Source organism: Centruroides vittatus, unplaced genomic scaffold (assembly GCF_030686945.1).
Source record: "Centruroides vittatus isolate TY-2023 unplaced genomic scaffold, ASM3068694v2 contig_745, whole genome shotgun sequence".
NCBI lineage: Eukaryota > Metazoa > Arthropoda > Arachnida > Scorpiones > Buthidae > Centruroides > Centruroides vittatus.
Genome location: NW_027122481.1, coordinates 133,462 through 158,905, shown reverse-complemented (window position 1 = coordinate 158,905; position 25,444 = coordinate 133,462). Strand labels below are relative to the sequence as shown.

At 35.2% G+C, this 25,444-nt stretch overlaps 2 protein-coding genes across 2 annotated transcripts in view; one reads left to right on the top strand and one right to left on the bottom strand.

The window, feature by feature from the left end:
* The window catches only part of LOC136981135 (zinc finger protein 271-like), a 213,592-nt gene that overhangs the window by 78,220 nt on the left and 109,928 nt on the right, over positions 1-25,444 (bottom strand).
* On the top strand, positions 7,577-23,290 carry LOC136981134 (zinc finger protein 28-like). The gene is made up of 5 exons (XM_067277412.1): positions 7,577-7,591; positions 7,838-7,922; positions 8,339-8,490; positions 21,235-21,286; positions 21,652-23,290. The coding sequence occupies exons 1-5, from the start codon at positions 7,577-7,579 to the stop codon at positions 23,031-23,033; spliced, it is 1,686 nt and encodes a 561-aa protein (XP_067133513.1). The 3' UTR covers positions 23,034-23,290.

Genomic DNA, 25,444 nt, shown 5'->3' with positions numbered 1-25,444 from the left:
TCCAACAATCGGTTATGGGCCCAGAGAACGCAGAAAACGCAGGAAACGTTTAAAGAACAAGTCACCCAAGTGATATCTTGTTTCCGAGTAAGGCTTCCGAAGAAAAATACTGAGAGAACAAAGAAAGATGGCCGAGAAAGCTAAAGGATTGAGTTCAATACCCAAGTTAAATGGATCGAACTACCTAATATGGAAATATATAATAAAGAATCTATTAGAAGGTCAAGATCTGATGCACGTACTCGAAAGACCCAAACCAGAAATTCCTGGAGAAACAGCCACTCCCGAAGACAAAGCAGCCTACGATACATGGCGGAAGAAGAACAGCGAAGCTCTTAGAATCATCACACGCACAATGGAAGAACACGAGGTTAGTCTAATTTTGAATCTAAGCGTTGCACGCGATGTTTGGGAAGACCTAGAACGAAGATACGAAGGTCGATTAGACACTAAACGAAAAATGTGTCGATCAAAGCTCTCGAAATTAAAAATGGAGAGAGACGAAAACTGGAAAGAATATATTAGAAGGGCTCGCGAACTAAATGAAGAAGCCAAAATGGTAAATTTAGGAATGGAAGAAACGGAATTGATAACTTTAATAACCGACGGACTGCCCCCTAAATTTCATGATACTGCCCGAAAACTCGAAAGCATAAAGGACGCGACGATGAACGACCTAGAATACGCCTTCCAAAAGGAAGAAGACAGAGCAAGCATTTCTCGATCCAACGAACGCGAATCAGCTTTTCGTTCAAGATCCCAAAAGGGCAAATACGTAAAAGAGAAAGGATGTTTTACTTGTGGAAAATTCGGACACAAATCTTCAGCATGCTGGTATAACCCAGAAAACTCACAGAAACACGAACAGAAAACCGACCGATATCGAAATTGCACGCGTGACGTCGGAACAAAAGCGAGAAGAGAGAAATCGGAAACCAAAGTCAGATACGTCGATGCTAAGCCTACTCGGGAAAGAGCTTGGTTCACGCGAGACGAAAGAGCCAACAAAGACAAAGAAGAAGAATGGGTAATCGACTCCGCTGCTACATCACACATGACATCAAATAAAAACTGGATCAAAGACATAAATCCGGACACACGAAGTATTCGAGTAGCCAGTAAAGACCACATATATGCCAACGGAAAGGGAACGGTGATGGAAGACAATATGCCCATAGTATTAAAAGACGTCCTATATGTTCCAAAGCTAGATGGACACCTCCTCTCTGTAAACAAATTGGTTGAAGATGACTACACAATCATTCTTGATAAAACAGGAGGAAAAATCATTTCCAAAAACAACGAACAGATAGCGAAAGCGATCCGAAAAAATGGCTTTTTTATTCTAGAGGCTGATGAAAGATATTCCGCTAAACAAGCCATCACTAATGAGCTAGAGAGGAATGAAAAATTTCTATGGCATAGGAGACTAGGACACGTAAATGAAACATACCTCGACATAATGAAAAGACAAAACTTGCTTAGAGGACTCGACTACAAGGAGACAAAAATGGTCCAATGCCAAATATGCATACAGGCCAAACACTCTAGAAAACCGTTCAAAGAAACTAAGGGTAATAAGACGAAACACCCCCTAGAACTGATCCACATAGATCTAGTAGGGCCGATGCCTGTCGAATCGCTCACCGGCGATAGATACATGATGACGATAGTAGACGACTATAGCCGAAAAATATTCACAAATTTCCTAACATCAAAGGATGAGACAGCCGATATGCTAGAACTCTTTATAAAAACGATGCAAAACAAAACAAACAACAAAATAAAAAGCATCAGAACGGACAACGGCACGGAATTCGTAAGCCGAGAATTCATTCGTATATGCAACGAACATGGAATACAACATCAGTTAACAACAACATATTCACCGCAAAGCAACGGAATCGCCGAAAGGGCAAATAGAACAATTCTCGAAGGAACAAGGGCTTTACTAGTAGAAAGTCAATTACCGAAAATCTTTTGGGCCGAAGCCGCACGAACGGCGACGTACCTAAAGAACTGCACACCCACCAAACTAGAAAAGGGTGCATCCCCCGAGGAACAAATCTCTGGAAATAAACCCTCAGCATCACATTTACGAGTATTCGGATGTCTAGCATACGCATGGACCCCAAAGGTAAAACGAGACAAGCTAGAGCCGAAATCGAGACCAGTCATATTTGTAGGATACTCCAGAATCAGACGAGCATACAGGGTATACGACCCAAAAACGAATAAGGTGGAGGAAACCAGGGACATTAACCCTTTTTGTACCGTCCAAACAAAGAAATCGGTTACAATTAACACAAGAGGTGCAAATTTCGAACCAAAGATAAACAAATTGACTCAACTTCATCAGCCTCAAGGTTCGCACTAACAATAATTTTTCTGTATATTTAAACATTTTATATTCAATAAAAAGTGTTATATTTGATTATATTTGTTAAATTTGTTTACACTTGTTTTTTAATTTTGTTAATTATATTAAAATCTAATATGTATTCTGAGTAAATAAATGTTTAATTTTTTACAAAGTATATAATTATCAAATAAACTAATAAACCCAACAAAATTTTTTTCGAAGTGAAAGGGACGATACTACGTAACAGTTTTATTGGAAGGGGCGACGATTCGTTAGAGGTTGAGAAACACTAGCTTACGGTCACCGTCCAATTCTCTACCTCCAGTGCCCCCTGTCGCCCACTTGCTTCTTTTCGCCTCACTAGATTTACAGGGGGCGTTGCGCCCCCTTTTAGGGACGGCTGCGCTAAACAGTCCAACTTCCCACACGTATTGAAAGAGTAGAAATTAGTGATGTAACGAATAGTATATTCGACCTCAGCCGAATACCGAATATTCGGCTAGGAGAGTGGCCGAATGGCCGAATATTCGGCCAAACTATTCGGCTTGATTAACGCACGTACAAAAATTGGCGCGCAAAAATTATGGCAAAGATCGCGCACCCTGCTCTCTATTGGCCCGCTGCCACTACGATTTTTTCTTCCAGTAGGTCTAAATTATTTAAATTAATTAATTAAATTATAATTATTAAAGTTAATATGAGATGGCACCTAACGTCTATCTCTAGTGCCAAATTGGTTTATAATTTATGTAATAGCCGTAAATAGCCCGATACGATTCGGCAGTTGTTAGTATTTAGATGTAAGTTATAACTTATAAGTTATTTTATTTGCAATCGATATTTTTAACTCTTTAATTAAGCACTAAAATTTTGTTTTAGTGCTTAATTTTGTAAAAGGCCGAATACCGGGTAGTAACCGAATATTCGTAACATCACTAGTAGAAATCTTGTTTCGACAGTTTTAATTGGCAGGGCCGCCCCTAGCTTTTGCGGGGCCCGGGGCAATTCTGATATTGCGGAGCCCTTTCTAAAAATAAACTAAGTATTAATAAAAAGTACACTAATAAGTAAAATAATTAACGTTAACTGTCCGAAAATTTATTTGAACAAATTGCGGGAATTATAAAACAAAAAACAAAAATTTATATGTTTGTTTTTATTTATTTTTATCTTAATTATCTTTATTTTTTTTATTTTGCACAAACAATATACAATTTAATCCCTGTTATAATGTCATCCAATGTAACGACAACTTTAATATAACGTCTTTAGTGGCGTGGCTACAATCTGTACGCGGCACGTATCGTTGCTAGGAGGAATTGGTCTGGATTGCGTCCTACATTGTCCGTGATGTCCATGTTGACCTTCGACCACGTGTTCTGCGTTTTTGTTATGCCGGTAAAAATTACCCCTCCCCGCCAACCCCTTACTCTTACCTATATATATATACTCCTTTATACCTCTAAGCTAGTAACACAGGCCGGCAGTACGATTTTAAAAACAAGACATAGTCTTGTCAAAAATAATATAATAATTGGAAAATTTGAAAAACTTACTTGTGTCAGTAAAGTTCCAATCCCAAGTTCTAAAGTTATTAATTAACACTATAACGATGCTTTTCTCTGTTGTTTTACAGTAACGGAATGCTGAACACCTTACGGTGCTTAAATTAAAACACTTTAGTAAATTTTTAAAATGTTCCCGTATTCACGGTCTACAACAGTACACAGATTTTGGAGGAGTCCTGGGCTTAAAAATGAGGTCATCCTCACCCAGGATAGTTCCTTGGAGTCTGCTGTGTACAACTTGTCGCCTGTGTGAAACAAAGACAGAGTAGCCGCTAAAATTCCTAAACCTCCGGAAAAAAAAATTCGATGACGAAGACAAATATCTCCGGTTTAAAAACTAATTATGAAAACATTACGGGTATATTATATTTAAGTTATTATGTGAACTCTCTCTGTATCTCCATTCGAAAGGGAAATTCCAAAGGATAAACCAGTAACTTTGCTGGCGCTATCTGTTATCATATTTAATTTTTAAAATGTTTTATAATTTTAAAAATTATAAAATGGAAAAACCTTAATTCCTCAGGGTAGGGATGAAATTTATAAAACTTACAAATTTTAGTAACGAGTAAATTCGTCATTAAGTTCGCCATGATGCGTTTCTATCGGCCAATAACGATTCGTCTGGTAGTCACGTGCGAAAATACAATCGCGTGGTGTTTTAATGACAGAAAGAACGATGCGGTTAACTGAGATGACTGACATTGGAATAAAGAGGAAAGGATAATAAATTTAAGACATATTCTATACTAATAATCATATATAATTTAATTCAAAGGAAAAAACAAGCGAATCTTAGTCGAAATAGTAATCCTTATCCACAGATCTCAATCGAAGAATTAGCCTATTTTGCACATTAGTTCTTTATCGATCCAACAAAATATCTCGGCTAGATTCTTGCCAATATGATATCTCTGATCCAAAATCTTCACTCGAATCATTTCGGCGCATGCGTTCGGTATTCAAGATGGCGAACGATACCGGCACTGCCGCTATCCACCTGTTTACAAATTTTGTTTTGTACGGCTTGTTTTATTTAGCTAGAAGATTTCGTCGAAGATTCGAAAGAAGATTTTGGATTAGAGATATTTTCTTGCATCGAGAACGAACTGGTGTACAAAATAGGCTTATTCCTCGATTAAAATCTCTCGATAAAGAATACTATTTCGAGTAAGATTCAATTGTTTCGTTCTTTGAATTAGATTATATATGATTATTTGTGTAGAATTTGTCAAATTTATTATCCTTTCCTCTTTATTCTGTTATCTCGGTTAACCGCGTCGAACTTTCCGCTATTAAAACACCACGTGGTTGTATTTTCTCACGTGACTACCAGACGAACTGTTATTGGCTGATAGAAACGCGTCTTGGCGCCAGACGAGTGATGAAAACGAGGTGGGTTCTAGAAATAATATTTGTTTATCATATATTACGTGGGTTTCGTATCTACAAACTATGACGTGCTACCTCTTGACTTTCTTCTATTAACTTTGACTGTGCACCATTTTTTACTGCTACAGCGCGAAAACACTGAGTTTACTTACCTGTCTATGTTAGGGATCTTTCATACAATGGCCGACTGGTTCGACTCCCAAGTCGTGTCGCCATGGCAACAGCTGTCCGTCGACAGACGGGTCGGGTCGTTCCACTCGGACACACTTAAAAAGTTAAATATCTTGTACTCTGGTTGGAGCAGTCGGTCAGTGTGAAATAGCCCTTAGGGTCGAGTTATAAACTCCGTATCGTATCCGTAAGAAAAGTTTGGATCGATCAAACTTTTACGGTAGGGATACGGACAATTGACCAACTGCGCATGCGCTAAGTCGCCCTCAGTCGATATACAATCGGAAGTTGTGCCGGAAGCAACCGACGAAACTTTGACAAGTTGGTAGAAACGTAACATAAGATGCCGATTAGGCCATTTAAAAGCAGAGCAGAATTATTATCAGTTATTTATCGCATTATCATACGTTATTATATGCTGATTTTAATCCATATTTAGAATGGAATGTTGTTTTAATATTTCTATTAATGATGTCTCTAATATTCATACGAATACGGTTACGTTACAGAGTTTATAACTCGACCCTTACTCATTCAAACACTCGAGTAAAATTAATATGGATATTTATTAATTGACGTTGATTGATGAAACACTATTTAACTAGAAGAGATGTTTCCTATTATATAAATTTCATTTATTTATTTATTTAGGCAAATGTAAACTCAAACTCGGCAGTTCCATTGAAAACAGATTGTTGACAAATGAAAAACATTTTAAACTGAGAAAATGAAGATAAAAGTAGAGCCAGAAAATGAATATTCACAATTTACATTTAATCGAGGTGATGAGAAGTTTGAAATTTTAAAGAATTGCAAGAAAGAATTAAATACGGATAACAAAGAGTTCTGTAGAAGAATTAAATCTCAACCATTAGACCATAAATATACACAGGTGAGTAAAATGTACTTTTCTATATGACTCTAGTATCGTTTTAAAGCGTCATTTGCAAACTTTTCTACGTTTACATTACCCCTTCCAAAATTTTAAAATAAATTTTGTCTACGAGGAAAAATTTTGATGAAAGAAATGTTAGCCAAACCCGAAAGGGTCCATCATGTCTACATATAAAAACTGTCAAATAGATATTAGTGAGACAGTTGTCTCCAGGACTTTTTTACAACTTATTCGTTATCATTTGCCTGACTTCACTTACGATATGAACTAGGCTGGAATATTCAAATTTCAGACCTGTAGATTCCCGTTATAAACCTCTGTTCGTCTGTTCTTTTTAAATCTGATAACAGAGTGAAAATAGTAAACTTTTCTACCGGAGGATTAACCGTAGTTACGTGATTTTTTAAATTAAAATATGATTAAAAACTGACGTCGATACAAACGATTTTTAAACCTGAATTACAATGAATAATTATAAATACTACAATTGAGTCGATTGACCTATTTGAATCGTTAAAACAGACAAATGAACAGTGGTGGGTTATAAGTTCATGGGTCAAGGCAAATTAAGTAAGAAGGCCCCATGTGAAGTGACTTCATCGGGAACTGAAGGGGAGGGAGGGGAGGAGTTGACCTTTAGTGAACGTCCGTTTATTTCATTAAATTTTATACAGTTTATTCATTTTATTAGATTTATTTCAAAATTTCTTGTGTTTTGTTTCTACTTATTGTAATTATTATACGTGAAGTAAGATTTAACGGGGGAGATTTATTGAAGAGGAGAAACATTACGGAAACTTTGACAAACTGAAATAATGAGATAGAGGGAGTAAAAGTGTCAAGAAAAATGCGCATGTAATTTATGGACATGTCCTAAATGTCACATTTATTACAGTATAAGCCATAGCAGAACTTATTTTAATTACAACAGAAAAATACAATTAAATGTTATATTTTTAGAAATTCTCGAAAATGTTATATTTTTGTGAATAGGCTAAACTTCAAACTATGAACAATTAAATAGTTAATAAGAACTAGTCGAAATAAATATTTTGTATGTTTTATATTATACGAATGGGGCGGGAGAATAATATACAAAGAATTTATTCAAATTTTGGATCATTTTGAGTGAAGAAATGTGCTTTTAACAGAGAAAGAATTCAACATTTTATAAGTAGAGAGGGTAAGATGTTGTATTCTAAGGTTTAATAACTGATAAGCTGTCATTTTTACCTATTCATTTGGTATGAGTATGCTCCAGATTTTAACCAAGTAATCGAATTTTTATAATAAAACAATCACAAGTAATGCAGATGAAGTATTATTATTTTGAAGGAATTTATGAGTTAAATGGAATTTTATGTTTCGATTTCAATATTATTTATTTATTCATTCTTATGTAAAATTTAACTTATGTAATAATGTAACATAAGTTTTTAATCGTCACAGATAAATATTTATGAAAATTCAATTTTAACAAATAACACAAACTGTTCCAGTTGTTGGACTAATTTCGGTTATAACAGTGAAATAGGTAAGAGACTTAATGCTTTTAACATAATAAATATATGTTTCTAGTGATTAAAGGAATAGTTAAAACATGAATATGAATTCATAGACATTACAATTTATATACGGTGTACATGAAAATAAATATGCATTTTAATATTATCAATATTTGTACTTCATTAAGGCAGTCAGTTCAATTTATCAGCATTCTAGAACAGAAAAAATCTCAATTTAAGTATTTTAGAAATCGAAGTGTGATAGAATTCACTTTGTTTTTAATTAAAAATTTAGTTTATTCTTTAATTTAGTCATTTTGTCTTTTAACTCCAGAAGAGAAAGATAATCTTCTAAATAATTAAAACTAAAGTTAATTTTATTTATTTATTTCAATTCTTCGCTTAGAATTTTTATAATAAAAATACTTTTTAAATTCCTATACAGATTATAAGAAAGAGGAAATAAAAGAGGAGAAATGTGACATTAAACAGGGCATAAAATCAGAATGTAAAGTCGTTTTGAAAAGATTGAATTTTAACGTAAAAACTGAAGATTGTAAAGGAGTTTATCTACCAGATGAATACGAAGATTTAAAGGTTAGTGATAGAAACTATAAAATATTTTACACATTTTATAACTTAAATTTGTAGATTAGTTTTTTTGAATTATTGAAAGCAGAGGTAAATATAACCAATTTTATACAATTATACTGTAAATCAAGGTGTATTCTGTATATGGTTTCTCAAACAGAATCCTGGGATCCCGGTTGTCTTTTTAACTCGAGAAATTCTTCTCATTCGGGTAAATCCTCAAATTTCCTAAAAGTTCACTTTTTTTTTTTTTTTATTTTGTGTTAAAGTTGAGCAGATTTTGCAAATACAAAATATAATTAACTCATAAAATGTCAAAATACATTTGTATTTATTAATTTTAAACCTATTTATTAGTTTTTTAAATTTTTGCTGGTTATGGCATGTCACAAATAGGGATTGCAATCCAGCAATGTTTTCAATCCAGCTGGATTTTTGCTGGATTGAAATCATTCCAGCTGGATCCAGCGCGGATCCAGCGTGGATGTATTTTTAGTGCAATAAAGTGTTATCTGTCTATCTATCTACCCAGAAATTTATGGTTTTTTAAAGAAATAAAACATTTTTTAAAAATACGTAAGAGACTTTTATTATTTAGACTGGTTACTATAAATCAGTAAAACTTCTTACACATTTAGATAGTAAACTTAACTTTGGTTCGGTTTAACACTTGATAGTGATAATTAACTTTAAATGTTTAATTAAAGATTACATTATAATTATAAGTTAAATAATAGCAAAGGTAATTCTACTAATTAATTTATATTAATATATTATAATAATGTAAGTGTGATATTCTGGCCCCTTTTTGTTGTTGTTTTACTATCGTTCTCCCCACAACACCAGTAATTAGTAAGGAAAAAGGGAGATAGTTCACAGCGACAGAAGAGTCGATGAATATTATGTGGTTTTGAGTAAGCGTGCAGGTGTCTACAGACACGTGCCACGTGCAGCAAAAGGAGGTGACAAAGGGTCGTGCATTGATGTTTCTTTTGCGTTCGTTATTGCGTAGTTGAAGCTATCGGGGATCGAATTTATCACTTTTGTCTGTGACATTTAACCCGAAGAGAAAGTTTCGACCGTCGATTATAGACTGTCTGTCGATTAACACGATGTTAATATAAACAACCTAGAGTCAGTCGGCGAAATTGAGAAATTATTGTCAAACCTTACGATAATTAATAGGAAAGAACTGTCAAATTCACAGGAATTTATGTCATAATATTTCACCTTCAAGACACCAACGTCAACAATTCGACCAAAGAATATGTCTGTAACAATCCGTGACGGCTGGATATGGACCCGGCACAGCTGACAGGTGTCCATATTAATCTTCAACTATTTGACAGTTCTTGCCCCTCGAAATTAGTATAAAATGGGCGCACACCCGATTGCCCGGGCGGCGTCCAAGCAACTGACAAGACCTGGTCAACTCCGTCCAACCAACACACCTAAACGAAGCCAAGCAACGAGGTAAATTTAGCTTTAGTTACTTAAGACCTCTCTCTCCCCCCCTCAATTGACCGCGAGTTAGTTTTATATAATCGGAAATTGAAAGAGGATTAGATCTCTGGAATGTCGCGGACGCCGACGCTCCTCTTCCAACGTTTTGCCTTGTATCACTCGTTTATGTAACCACTTAGTTAATGTTGTTATTAAATTTATTTGATTAATTATGCGAGAGTGATTACTCGTGTATCGCCGACGCTTCATCGACTTATCCGCGACCTCCCACTCGATTTTTGCCCTCCTAAACTGCCATCCACTGACCACGTGAGCGGGACTCACCTCCCCGTTGTCGGATAGCGGGTTAAGCCTTGATTCTTAACCACCGATTCTCACATAAGGACGGATAATCAGTGGCTATCAGTCTTACCAGTTTTCTTATATAGGCTTTATATATTAGTCTGTAGTTATTTATAAGTATATAAAACTATGTACTGGAAGTAGAATAAGTTAAATAAACTACACCTTTATGAATCCAGCAAAATTTAATAAAATAATAACGTTTACAGTTACAAAAAAATAGAACATTAAATATAGAACATAAAACGTGTTCGGAATAAATACAAAAATTAACGGAAAACGCCCAAACAAACAAAATATAGATAAACTAGCTGACCCGGCCACGCGTTTTTGTGGCTCAAAATGTATCTATTATAAATGTATAACACTTCCCCCGTGGGGGGAATTTCAAAAAATCTCTTCTTAGTGTACATTCTCTTGACGTACCCTATTAAAACGCAACCAAAAACGCATCTAAAATAGTATAATAAAAGCCGAGTTCTTCACAATAAGCCTTAATCCTGTCCCTCTCCCCGCTGGGGAATATCGAAAAATCCCTTTTTAGTGTATATTCTGTTGACGTAACCTATTAAAACGCAATCAGAAACGCAAAAAACCGCATGTAAAATAGTATAATAGAAGCCGAGTACTTCACGGTAAGCCATAATCCTGCCCATCTCCCCTCAGTGGGGGGAATTTCGACATGTATATTATATAAAAACACGTGCGTATTAGAATGCAACGTTGTGTCAAAATTTCAAAGGAAATGGTATGAACAAACAAACGTTATATTTTATTTATATAGATAGATAGAAAATGATCTGCTATAGTCCATTCTCACAGAAAAGCATAATGCCTCACAGAAAAGCAAACTTAGGTCGTCGGAAGTTAGCGCCATCTGTTGTTGGACATAAAAGCCTTAATCCATATATAAATATATTTTTGAAAGGGGAGAAATGGTGGTCTTCACATATGCCACAAACCTTCGCGGGAGTGTATTAAACAACTTCCCGAAGTTTCATGGCAATCGGATAAATGGTGTGGTAATGCATGAAGGACAAACACACACACACACACACACACACAGACATACATTCGTTTTTATATATATAGATAAACAAAATAAATAGCGGAAAAATATATATATAAGATATAACAACGAAACCAGCATTGTCCGTTAAAAACATTAATTAATGTAAAAGGATCTCCGCACGGTAGACAATGAGCCCCCATCTCTATGGTTTGTACAACCAGTTGTCGTGTGCGCCTTGCAGATTTCCAATCTCTCAAGATGTTTGACCGTTTGCTTATTCGTCGTCGTTTTTATATTTGCCGCTTGATCCCAATGGACGTTAACATCTTTCTGTCTTGCGTATGATGCCAGCGCAGTATTGTCAAGGTTTTTACTGATTGTATATCTGTGCTCTAGAGCCTTTGTTTTAAACTGCGCATTGTTGCTCCCACATAAACAAGCTTGGAATTGAAACGTTGGTTGTGTAAAGGCATCGAATATATGTACCCGTTCATATTCTGTTGAATTCCGATCTTTCTTCTTTTTATCGTTTCTTAAAAGTTTGAAAACAGTGGGATTACGTCGGTATACAATAGAAAATTATTAGACCTGGCAGCTATGTATCTTGTTTAAAAATGGGATGTAATTAAGCACTATTCTTTTTATATTTATTCCATACACATTTTATGTTCTATAGTTAATGTATTCTTTTGTAACTGAGGAAGATCGTTATAAGCGATTGAGTACGTTATTAATTTATTAAATTTTGCTGGATTGATTAAAGTATAGTTTATTTATAAGTAATTTAATTATTAGTGTTAGTAAAGTAGTGAGTAAGTAATTAGTAGCAGTCTAGTGGTTAGCAAAGCGGCAACGCGACAATGTAGACTTTTGCTCCATTATTTAGAAAGTTAACTGAGTATTTGCGGATCCGCAGCGCTGGATTTAGCACCTGTTGCTGGATGCAGCAGGCCGAAGAATGCGCTGGATCCAGTTGGACTGCTGGATGTGGGATCCAGCAATTGCAATCCCTAGTCACAAATGGCCAATAATCAATATGTAGCTTATTTGTGACAGGACTCTGAAAAATTCTTTACTTGTCAGAACCTGTAATATCTGAAATAATAGTACGTAAGTTGTCCTAATTTTTAACCATGCCCAGTAGCTCCAATAACTGCGTAACGCCAAATTGTGGAAATTGGGCAAGGAAACAAACGAGTACGAAGTCTGCAAGTATGAAGTTTTTCTTCACAAACCTGATTTATTAAAGCCGAACGAACTGCCGAATTATTGGGCCATAAGTATTTGGGCCGATGTTGCTATTAGAACAGTTGCGGTAGACAAATCAAGAATACTAGCGAATGAAAGAAGTACTACAATCTCGAAAACGAACTAGAAATCCTCCAAGGCTACAGGTGGAAAGAGAGATGTTATCTGTTTTTCCACCTCTTAAATGCATTAAAGACGATTCCACTCACATCAATTGACTCGGAAAGGGAATTTGTTGGACTAATGCAAATGATTCAGTCAAATCAGAGTTAACATTTAACAAAGAAAGTTTATTTCTACGTCTAATCCATTCGAAAACAGGAAAGAAAGTGCGCGGGGAAGTGGACAAGTGTTTACATAAAGGTCATAAGTTATGTCACCCGCCTGACACCTGATCGAGGTTCACATACTTAGCGAAAGGGAGTGCAGGGTGACAACAAATTCCACGAAACTTGCTACAAACAATTGCTACAAATCCCCCCTTTTTGGGGAAGTTTCGTGCTTACATTTATTCTCACTTAATACAATGTTTATTTCACATTGATTCTGTCTAAACAGATTTTCAATTTAAACGCGTTTAATGGTTTTGTCAAAAAATCTGCCGCCATTTCTTCCGTTGGGATGTATTTAATAACAACATTACCTGATCTAACGTTTTCGTGTACATAGGCTATTTTTCTTACTACATGTTTCGTCTTGTAGTTAGGACTTCCGTTGTTGATCAGACTAATCGCAGCCTGGTTATCGCTATAAATCGTGGTTGTTTGGTTAGAACCTTTCTCTTCTAATTCATTTAGGATCATTTGTAGCCATGATGATTCTCTCGTAGCCTCGGTTAATGCCGTCAATTCACTTTCGCATGTTGATAACGCCGTTTGATTTTGCTTCTTGCATTTCCATGATAAGAGGTTCTGTCCTAGTAGAAAAAGGTATCCGCTATTCGAACGTTGACCTGCATTTCCGTCTTTCCAATTAGCATCTGCGTATCCGATTAAGTTGGTGTTTTGGTCACGTTTGTATACGATTCCCTTAGTTTGGGTTCCTTTTAAATATCGTATCAGTCGTTTCGCTGCTTGGACATGTATTTCCTTCGGATTTTGTGCGTATTGTGACAGTTCGCTGATCGGCTGGCACAAATCGGGTCTCGTTGTTAAACTGACATACATCACGCTTCCCAAAATTTCTTGGAAATGTTTCTTATTTCCACACGGTGATCCTTCACTGTCGTCTAATCGTTGGTTGGGATCCATGGGTGTGTTTACTGGCTTACAATCCTCCATTTTGAATTTTCTAAGTATCTCTTTTATTTGTCTCTGTTGCGTCAGTTTTATTCCATCTTCGGATTTCGTTATTTCTATTCCTAAAACGCATTTAGGGTTCCCTAGGTTAACTAAGTCGAAATATTTCGCAATTTTTCCCATGGCTTCGTGTTCGATTCGCTTATTCGAGGATATTGTTACCATGTCATCAACATGTAATCCTAAGTATAGGGTGTTTCCATCTGCTTGGTATTTAAACGCGCAGGGGTCTGCTTTTAATTGTTCGAACCCGTTTTGGCACAGGTGTTCAGTAATCGTCCTGAACCAGGCTCTTCCAGCCTGTTTTAAGCCATAGATGGAGCGATTTAATTTGCATATTTTTGATTCTTTTCCTTCTCTAACGAATCCCATCGGTTGTTCCATATATATGCATTCGTCTAAATTGCTATGCAAGTAGGCTGTTTTAACATCATATTGACTTATCTTCCAATTCTTTTGTATTGCCGTCACTAACAGGATTCTTAGCGTTTCTAATTTCATTACAGGTGAAAATGTTTCTTTGTAATTTATTCCATACTTTTGAGAACATCCCAGGGCTACTAGTCGGGCCTTTTTCGTATTTATAGATCCATCCGGGTTCATTTTGTTTTTGTATACCCATTTTGATTTTATGACATTAGTGTTCGGTTCTCTATCTACTAGGTCCCATACTCTGTGTCTTATTAGTGATTGATATTCATCTTTCATGGCTTTCCACCATGATTTTTGTTCTCGGCAAGTAGTTGCTTCTTCGAAGGTATTTGGTGTGAAATCTTGCGTCATATTTACCACATCCGTATCACTCCATTCGTCTGTATCTGAGAAATTTTCGTCGTAGTTTGGTCTGATTCCTCGTTGGATTTGTTCTCTGATTCTATCTGATCTTCTAGGCATTTGAATATTGGTGTCTTCACTTTGGTTAAGGTTGGGTTCTTCATTTGTGTCGGTTTCCTCATTGAGTATATCGTCGTCCCTTATCCTTTCTGTACTGATGGGTGTGAGGCCGTTGTTTTCGTTCATATCGCCTAGATCTATCTCTATCCATTGATATGTTTGTTTTTCTTTACTAGTTTCCCCGTCTGAGCTGTTTAACAATTTGCTTCCCAATCGATGTTCAATGAATTTAATGTCCCTGGTTTCCTCCACCTTATTCGTTTTTGGGTCGTATACCCTGTATGCTCGTCTGATTCTGGAGTATCCTACAAATATGACTGGTCTCGATTTCGGCTCTAGCTTGTCTCGTTTTACCTTTGGGGTCCATGCGTATGCTAGACATCCGAATACTCGTAAATGTGATGCTGAGGGTTTATTTCCAGAGAATAGTTCCTCGGGGGATGCACCCTTTTCTAGTTTGGTGGGTGTGCAGTTCTTTAGGTACGTCGCCGTTCGTGCGGCTTCGGCCCAAAAGATTTTCGGTAATTGACTTTCTACTAGTAAAGCCCTTGTCCCTTCGAGAATTGTTCTATTTGCCCTTTCGGCGATTCCGTTGCTTTGCGGTGAATATGTTGTTGTTAACTGATGTTGTATTCCATGTTCGTTGCATATACGAATGAATTCTCGGCTTACGAATTCCGTGCCGTTGTCCGTTCTGATGCTTTTTATTTTGTTGTTTGTTTTGTTTTGCATCGTTTTTATAAAGAGTTCTAGCATATCGGCTGTCTCATCCTTTGATGTTAGGAAATTTGTGAATATTTTTCGGCTATAGTCGTCTACTATCGTCATCATGTATCTATCGCCGGTGAGCGATTCGACAGGCATCGGCCCTACTAGATCTATGTGGATCAGTTCTAGGGGGTGTTTCGTCTTATTACCCTTAGTTTCTTTGAACGGTTTTCTAGAGTGTTTGGCCTGTATGCATATTTGGCATTGGACCATTTTTGTCTCCTTGTAGTCGAGTCCTCTAAGTAAGTTTTGTCTTTTCATTATGTCGAGGTATGTTTCATTTACGTGTCCTAGTCTCCTATGCCATAGAAATTTTTCATTCCTCTCTAGCTCATTAGTGATGGCTTGTTTAGCGGAATTTCTTTCATCAGCCTCTAGAATAAAAAAGCCATTTTTTCGGATCGCTTTCGCTATCTGTTCGTTGTTTTTGGAAATGATTTTTCCTCCTGTTTTATCAAGAATGATTGTGTAGTCATCTTCAACCAATTTGTTTACAGAGAGGAGGTGTCCATCTAGCTTTGGAACATATAGGACGTCTTTTAATACTATGGGCATATTGTCTTCCATCACCGTTCCCTTTCCGTTGGCATATATGTGGTCTTTACTGGCTACTCGAATACTTCGTGTGTCCGGATTTATGTCTTTGATCCAGTTTTTATTTGATGTCATGTGTGATGTAGCAGCGGAGTCGATTACCCATTCTTCTTCTTTGTCTTTGTTGGCTCTTTCGTCTCGCGTGAACCAAGCTCTTTCCCGAGTAGGCTTAGCATCGACGTATCTGACTTTGGTTTCCGATTTCTCTCTTCTCGCTTTTGTTCCGACGTCACGCGTGCAATTTCGATATCGGTCGGTTTTCTGTTCGTGTTTCTGTGAGTTTTCTGGGTTATACCAGCATGCTGAAGATTTGTGTCCGAATTTTCCACAAGTAAAACATCCTTTCTCTTTTACGTATTTGCCCTTTTGGGATCTTGAACGAAAAGCTGATTCGCGTTCGTTGGATCGAGAAATGCTTGCTCTGTCTTCTTCCTTTTGGAAGGCGTATTCTAGGTCGTTCATCGTCGCGTCCTTTATGCTTTCGAGTTTTCGGGCAATATCATGAAATTTAGGGGGCAGTCCGTCGGTTATTAAAGTTATCAATTCCGTTTCTTCCATTCCTAAATTTACCATTTTGGCTTCTTCATTTAGTTCGCGAGCCCTTCTAATATATTCCTTCCAGTTTTCGTCCCTCTCCATTTTTAATTTCGAGAGCTTTGATCGACACATTTTTCGTTTAGTGTCTAATCGACCTTCGTATCTTCGTTCTAGGTCTTCCCAAACATCGCGTGCAACGCTTAGATTCAAAATTAGACTAACCTCGTGTTCTTCCATTGTGCATGTGATGATTCTAAGAGCTTCGCTGTTCTTCTTCCGCCATGTATCGTAGGCTGCTTTGTCTTCGGGAGTGGCTGTTTCTCCAGGAATTTCTGGTTTGGGTCTTTCGAGTACGTGCATCAGATCTTGACCTTCTAATAGATTCTTTATTATATATTTCCATATTAGGTAGTTCGATCCATTTAACTTGGGTATTGAACTCAATCCTTTAGCTTTCTCGGCCATCTTTCTTTGTTCTCTCAGTATTTTTCTTCGGAAGCCTTACTCGGAAACAAGATATCACTTGGGTGACTTGTTCTTTAAACGTTTCCTGCGTTTTCTGCGTTCTCTGGGCCCATAACCGATTGTTGGACTAATGCAAATGATTCAGTCAAATCAGAGTTAACATTTAACAAAGAAAGTTTATTTCTACGTCTAATCCATTCGAAAACAGGAAAGAAAGTGCGCGGGGAAGTGGACAAGTGTTTACATAAAGGTCATAAGTTATGTCACCCGCCTGACACCTGATCGAGGTTCACATACTTAGCGAAAGGGAGTGCAGGGTGACAAATTCCACGAAACTTGCTACAAACAATTGCTACAGAATTCTCGGTAGCCGGACTTTTCATTATTAAAATAATAACCAGATTGAGTGATCGGAGTATTGACCATCTTTCCTTTTTAAAATCTTATAAAAATTTACAATAAAATTTTGTATTATGTTTTATTTAAAAATCGAAAATTTCCTTCTAAGTTTGAACTTTGGTCTAAGTTCATTTTTTAAAATTTTCAACTCAATTCAAAGAATTCTTTTTTTTATTGTTGTTATTGTTGTATGCAGATTCCAGCAAACTTCAATAATTTTTTCTATTCGTGAAAATTTCTACGTAATTAAAAGGTAATTTTTAATATATTATATATCTTACACAGCATTATTAATATGATTTTTGAGGTTGCGTATTAAATTACTTTAAAAATGAAAAATAATTATATCATTTGATTTCAAGATATTTTGTATATCTTAAAAATAATAGATTCTATCCCGGGAAACAGTTCACTTTTTCCCGAAATCAAGCAAAGACCGGGAAATGAGAAACCCTAAATGAAATGAAAATGGCAACGGGATCGAGTCAGCCCTCGGATTTGTAAGCGACTAAAATTATATTTTTGAGATTCATCGAAAGACCGATAATAGTAAACAGATGGCCTATAACCATATGAACATTTTTATTATAGAAACATCCGTTTGTGAGGTTGTCGACAAAAGTAAAATAGACAATTGACACGAAGTCAATGTATTTAGATAGAGTTAGATAACCTAATAAATAGGATTTTAACAATTTGGAGGGCTTATTACACCAAGGCTGACCTAAAAATAGATATATCTTTTACAAAAAAAATAGTCTTTAATAATCACCTTCATATTTAGGAAAGGATGCATTCCGGGTACAAGTATCCCTCATCAGCTTACAAAGCAGTGATTCCTAAAGTGGGCGCTACCACCCTCGAAAAAGTTTGGGGATTACTGGTTGAAGCAGAGCCGTAACTAGGATTTTGGACGCCTACGGCCAAAAAATAAAAATGGCGCCTTTTTAATATTTGTTATTAAAAAAAATTATCTAGTGACGTTCAATAAATTTTTCAACTACGTATACGGTAAATAATTTAAAATATATCTTTATAAATAACCTTTTTTTGACTATCATCGATTTCACTTTGTTACACACGCAAATGACTCCAACATATATACGGCCGCTTATCAACATTGTTATGAAGTAAATAATATCACTTTTAACTGTCAAAATTAAATAAATATTTAACCCTTTATTGGTATGTTACCGGTAACAAAACAAAAATAATAATTACTTAGTAATAAACATAAAAAATAAAAGTTTATAATTAACATATCAGATTGATGAACGTTCACAATATTAACTAATATCTTTTGAATAACAGTCACAAATTCATCTATAACGTCCTCAAAATCAGTTTCTTTAAAATATCATTTTCGAAACTAATCAATCTGTCTTGGGACATTGTAGAACGTAAATAGTTCTTAATGATTTTCAATTTACCGAAACTTCTCTCACCTTAAGCAGCAGTCACGGGCAGAGTAAGCATTATCCTTAATGCAATACTGATGTCGGGATAAGACTCAGAGATCCCACTTGACTATTCCCTGTAATATTTGTAAATGGTGTAAAGATATCAAATTTTTAAATATTATTTTTGCTTGACTTTAAAAGCGTCCAATTGCACTATATACAATGCAACAATGGGCTACAGCTTTTTAAAATCTACTAATGGCATGGTAACCAAATTTTTCCATTTAAAAACTCAAATACCTACAATATCGTCCTTGAACGTCTCTGTTCCCTGAGTTCAGGAAACCGAGACGAGTTCAACGATACCCTACTTTTGGACCGTAGACGAACAATAAGAAAGTTATCATATTTACGATTTCTTGCCTTTAACAATGCATTCTACGACGATACCGTTGAACTCGTCTCGGCCCCTTGTGTTCAGATATATACTAAAAGTCCCGAAATTCCATGGGGTGTAATCTATTCAACTTCTATCTACTGAACGTGATTTTAGAGCACCATCTCGTGTCGCTATGTCCTTTAAGTGTTGTCTTTAGTAATGTTGTAATTTTTTCCCATCTTCGGGTAGAAGAAGCAAAAAATTAAACAATTTCTGGATTATTCCAAAACAATGAAATCATCTCCACGGTAATGCTTGCTGCGTGCACTCCAATTAAATTAAGCTAAGGAACAAATTTGGCAAGATCGTTTAATCGTGCTACATGCGCTTGCATGCCATTATATCAATATATTCCGGCCATGTTTGCTCCGTTATCGTTTCTTTGCCCTCTTATGTTTTTAAAATCTAAACCATCACTTTTTAACTTATCCAAAACTTCAATTGCTAGTCCTTGTCCCGTTTTACATTTTGATAGTACAAAATCAACAAATCTCTCTTCGATAGTTACCACTTCATTTTCAATTTTGACATATCTGATAATCTGGCATACTTGTTCTTTATAAGATATATAAGGAGTACTATCAATTATTATGCTAAAATATTTTGCTGTGTTTATATTATTTATAATTTTATTTCGAACTTTAGATGCTAGTAAAAAAATAAATTCGTTTTAGATTTTTGTACTTAAATACAATACTTGGCCTTTTGTTCTTTCATTAATAGCACATGCGATGTAAACACCGAACCTATCGTAACAATATAGATAAATACGTGCGGTCGTATTTACTGCAAAGAAGTTCTCGGAAGTGAACTATTGTTGATAAAATATCATATTCATATTTACATATTTCAATTTGTTATAATTGTTAACAAATTGAAATATATAAATTTTTTTCTTTTCCAAAAGAAGAAGACCAAAGATGCATTGGAAAGAAGACTTGAACTAGAGAGGACTTAAGAGAGAAGAAGCCCTTGATAGGGAAAAATGGAAGAAACGCATTAGAGAAGGAAACGCGGATCCCGTATAAACATGGAAAATGGCGAGGATAAAGAAAGAATTTATATATTTAAATAACAAAAAAAAAAATGGCGGTTTATTTTTGAAATATATGTTCGTAGAAATTACAGATCATAAATACTATATAAATATAGATATAAAAGTTTCTTTTGTGTTATTAATTTTGAATACGTATTATTCTGAAACCTTCTCGTTGACGCGTTTATTAAATCGGCGCCTATGGCGAAGGCCACATTGGCCATACCCTAGTTACGGCTCTGGGTTGAAGGTGTTACTTGTCAAACAATATATCATGATTTCAGTGGTTCCGTTATCGTTAAATCGGTTTATACTGTTTATGAAGCTATAAATAACTGTAGCACGTGTATAGTCTCGGAGGAAGTCCTCGTATCGTCATACATGATCTATCCTAGACTATAACAATTACTCCTTATAACCCAAATTGCATTGACACATTCATATATCACTATACTCAACGGATTTTATTGTAAAACCTCAAATTTTTATTTGGGAACCACTGGTCTAATAAGTTGCCTAGTGGATAAAATCACTGAACACAGTTGATTATGTGTTTTTTTTTTTTGGTAAATGTGCTGATCAAGTAGAGTTTTCCGGGTTTCTTCACTTTTGCAACACCTAATAGGGGCCAGTTGCCCATAGAAAGTACTTCCAGGAAGATCCCCCTTTCAGCAGATTGCCCACATGGTGCATTCCCTTATACAACCGTAAACCAAACCAAAAAAAGAATAATTAATTTCAACAAAATATGTAAGAAATAATTTAGTTTTAAGGCATTTTTTTAATGCACAACAATGCGTTATGATTTACGTAATTATTTTCATATATAACATGGTTTTTTCTGTTTTCTTTAGCCTGTCAAGAACGAATTCTTCATTCCCGACAGAAATGACAAGAACGTACAAAGTAAGTAACATGTTACAAGTTTACTTGTTAAATCCTTTTTTGAAGATCAGACTTTACATATAGGCTAATATTAGCGCAATGTAACATTTAAAATTTTGGTGGCACCATGCGTAGAATCATGTTTTGTTTAAAAAAACTTGTTATATTTTTACCTATTATAAAATAAGAAAAAACTTAGTTTTTAGGGAAGTCTGACCATACTGGAGATAGACCCGACCTCCATTATCAGTCTACCTCCTGGACCTTCAACCACTAAAATAGTTAATAATATTTTGTGATTGAAGTTTCGAAAAGGTTAAAATATTAAATGTGCGTGTAGTTTGAAACAGTTCGTGTAAATATCGTATTTAACTTTTAAATTTCAGTTAAGAAGAAAGAAGAAAGTGAGCAATACGATATTGAGCACAATTCAAAAAGACAAAAGGAGAATAAATGTAATGCAAACAAGACGAAATTCATCCCTTCAATTAGAAAACACAACAAAATTGAAAGAAAGATTAAAAGGAAATACTTCAGAGCAACGCGGTCATCTCACTCTAAACAAAATCACAAATGCGATTTATGTAAACAGACTTTTGTAAACAAGACAATACTACAAACGCATTTGTTCTTTCATATTGGAAAGAAACCATTTAACTGCACAACCTGCAATCAGAAATTTTCCTGGCAATTTTTACTGAGAAGACACTTGAAAGAACACAACACCGAAAAACAAATCGAAATTGATCATAAAATACATCGTTTGCCATCATCATCAAAAAATCGTAAAGTATCTGAGCGGAAACATTTTCAATGTGACATCTGCGATAAGCTACTTACTTCAAAGGGCCATTTAGAGAGGCATCACAGAACACTTCACCAAGAATCTTATTGTTGTAAGATATGTAAAAAGGAATTTCAAACGAAACCGTTATTAACAAGACACCAAGTTAGTCATAGTGAAGATCGACCTTTTAAATGCGATATTTGTGATAAGGATTATAAAACAAAAACCATTTTAAAAATGCATCATAAAACGCACAGTGATGAACGTAACTATTCTTGTCAAATATGTAACAAAAGTTTTAAGACAAAAAAGTGTTTAAGAGCACACGTTCTTATACATACCGATGAATGCAAGTACTGTTGTCAGATATGTAACAAGTATTTTAAAACAGAATTCTCTTTGAGACAACATAAAAAAACTCACGAAGGTAAGTATTTTTGTGACGTATGTAAAACAGGATTTAGACGCAAAAGTAGTGTTAACAAACATCGCATTGCTCAACATCAGAACATGTTTTATTGCAGTTATTGTCGTAAGTCATTCGAAACTAAAAATATGCTGGAAGCTCATAAGAAAACCCATATTGAAAAATGTAATATTTGTAAAAAGGAGCTTTCCTGTAAAGCCTATTTAATCCGTCATCAGAGAATTCATTCTGGCATAAAACCGTATATTTGTGAGGTGTGTAACAGACGTTTTATATCAACTTCTGCGTTGAAAAATCACCAAAGTTCTCACAATAAAGTCAATCGTACGTTACGTTACGTTTGTGAGGTATGTAAGAAGGGTTTTAAAACTAAATTTCACCTCTTAAGGCATCAACCCGCTCACCAAAGAAAGGAGCATTTTTGCAGCCATTGTAAACGCAGATTTAAAACAGATATTAAACTGAAACTGCATTTACAGTTTTCTTGTTCAGAAATACACTCCAAACGGTTACTTTATCAATGTAATATCTGTAAACAGAGCTTACGGAAATAGTTTTGATTTGGAGCAGCATCTATTTGCTTACAATGGTCAGATACACTTCCGTTGTGATTTTTGTATAAGGAAATTTACATCAAAAGTTGAATTCGAAACTCATAAAAAGACTGCTCATCCGCCGGGAGGAAGGTATGAATGCAAAGTTTGCAATAAGACATTTCGGACACAGACTTTTTTAAATAGACATATGAAAATGAATACCGATTTAAACGTTATGGAATGTGATGTTTGTGGTAAGAAATTCTGTTCGTTCAAAGGTTTAAAATATCACGCGCGAAGTCATCTTTCACAATAAGATTTCCTGTGTGAAATACATATTATTTATACTAATATACGAAATATATTATACAGGACAATAGGTATGAATATTGAGATTTTACTGATTACTTTTATGTTTGTCATTTCGCTTATAATAATTGAACTACAATTTCAACAAATTGCAGATTTATAAATGCCCATTGTTCACCGTCGCTGTCTGTCTTTTTCGAATTCGAGAACGAATAAGATAGATAAAGTCGTGACAAGATATGGACAGCTCAGGGCAGGAAGCCCCGATTATATATGCAGTCTGACGGTGCATACCAGAATACTTACATAGTTAATCGGTGCCTTCTGTCACTAAGATTTCACTGTCTGGACTCGTCTTTCTTCTATCTAACTCAATTCTCGAGATTAACGAAAGACAGGCGGACAGACAACAAGACGACCGTGGGAATTTATACGTCTACAATCTTTTCTAATTGCAGCCCAACAAGGTATTCAAAATAGAATGAACCAGTTATTGTAATAATAAATGTTGAAATTTTTATGAAATCAATTTTTAATTGTTCTGAGATGTTTTTTGTGAACTTTCTCTTTGTTTATTGCTTTATATGTAATGATTAATCAAAAATAAATAATTTTTGAATGATTTCTTAATTTGTATTTAATTTTGACAAAAGATCGATCAGTGACCGGAAATGTACAGTGTCAAAGTTCACAGTGTTAAGTGTATGAGCATGGGAAGCGAGGTGTCTGTTCCACACGGGCCAACGTAATACGTATTCGTACTTGTGTGGTTTACTACTAACAAAAGAAATGTAAATTGAAATATTAAGCATTTAATTATTTCCATTTATTCTTCCTTTAATTTTAGTAAATCGCATTGTACTGTGTGTTTCGCATTTAATACAACAGTAATTTCGTCTTAAATTTGTTCAAAGATTTACATTACCTCAATTTTCAATATAAATATTCAATCTCGCGTAACTCAACTTACTTCAATTTTTATTGTTATCCCGACGGAATTAGCATGATTTGTGATCGATTAAATTGTTCCTAAATTCTCTAATGTTTTCATTAGCAATGCCTCACCACAAAAAAAAAAAAAAAGTCATTTATACACTAATACTTAGTACTAATGTAAATTTAATAATTTTTATGATGATAAGGTTCATTGGTGGTCGCGGGTTTGCGCCTTATTAACCGGCTTGTAGCGTGCAGTTTTCTAGTTTTTCTTCACGTGCCTAATACCTAAGCAAAGAATCAGTTTTCCATATTAAATACCCGATTAGAAAATTTGTCCATGTGTTGCGTTGACTTATTCAATAGATAATAAATTAGTTAAATTTTAATGACAATTGATGACGTGCCGTAAACGTTGACATTTCTTTTCACTTTCCCTGCTGTTATATATAAGAGAAAGAATGCATGGCGATCGGACAAAAAATGACCCCCTGAAGACTTTTATATTTTTTGACATATGACACCTTGAAACGTCGAGAAATGCTTAAACATTCGGTCGTAATTTGTTCAGACCTGTCCGTGACATGCGCTTTCGGGGATAATTTCTTTACTTATAAATGTTAGTTTGTGCGGGGCCCGATTTTGTTCACCCTGTTTGAAACTAACACTGCTTTTTGTCGAAATTTTCTGACATTTAGCAGGAAGGATTGCGTATTATCACCGATTATTGAACATTCCATATATTTATTTTTCCGTATTTCATTTATACATATATGTAAATATAAAAAATGGAAAGCACGGGGGTCAACAGGGTTCGCGGGGGTTCCCCTTAACAGTGTCCTTCCTTTTAAGCAATGGGTGATGACAACCCTACATAAAATTCATCTTTTTAATTCCACTTTGATAAAACAAAGACTCATTATTTTGCCTAGAGTAAGCGTAAGATTAAAATTGGTCAGGTAAATTCTAGATCTAAAAGAATAAGTACAACCGAGACCCCCGAGAGCAGTAAATTCCGATTTAACCAACATGGAGTAAGAATGGCTTTGTCAAGGGTTGTGAAACAGCACCACAACGTCAAGTTTGACTTGAAGCTCCTCTCAATTCTTCAACCTTTATTTTCTCATTAAAATTATTTCGTCGTGCTTCGAGGGAAAATTTCCAGTATATTATAAATATGTAAA

Bases quoted from the DNA above. Each gene is read 5' to 3' on its own strand.
- LOC136981134 (XM_067277412.1), top strand. The intron at 7,923-8,338 runs GTAAGAGACTTA...ATTCCTATACAG, and splicing joins CGGTTATAACAGTGAAATAG to ATTATAAGAAAGAGGAAATA. The intron at 8,491-21,234 runs GTTAGTGATAGA...TGTTTTCTTTAG, and splicing joins ATGAATACGAAGATTTAAAG to CCTGTCAAGAACGAATTCTT.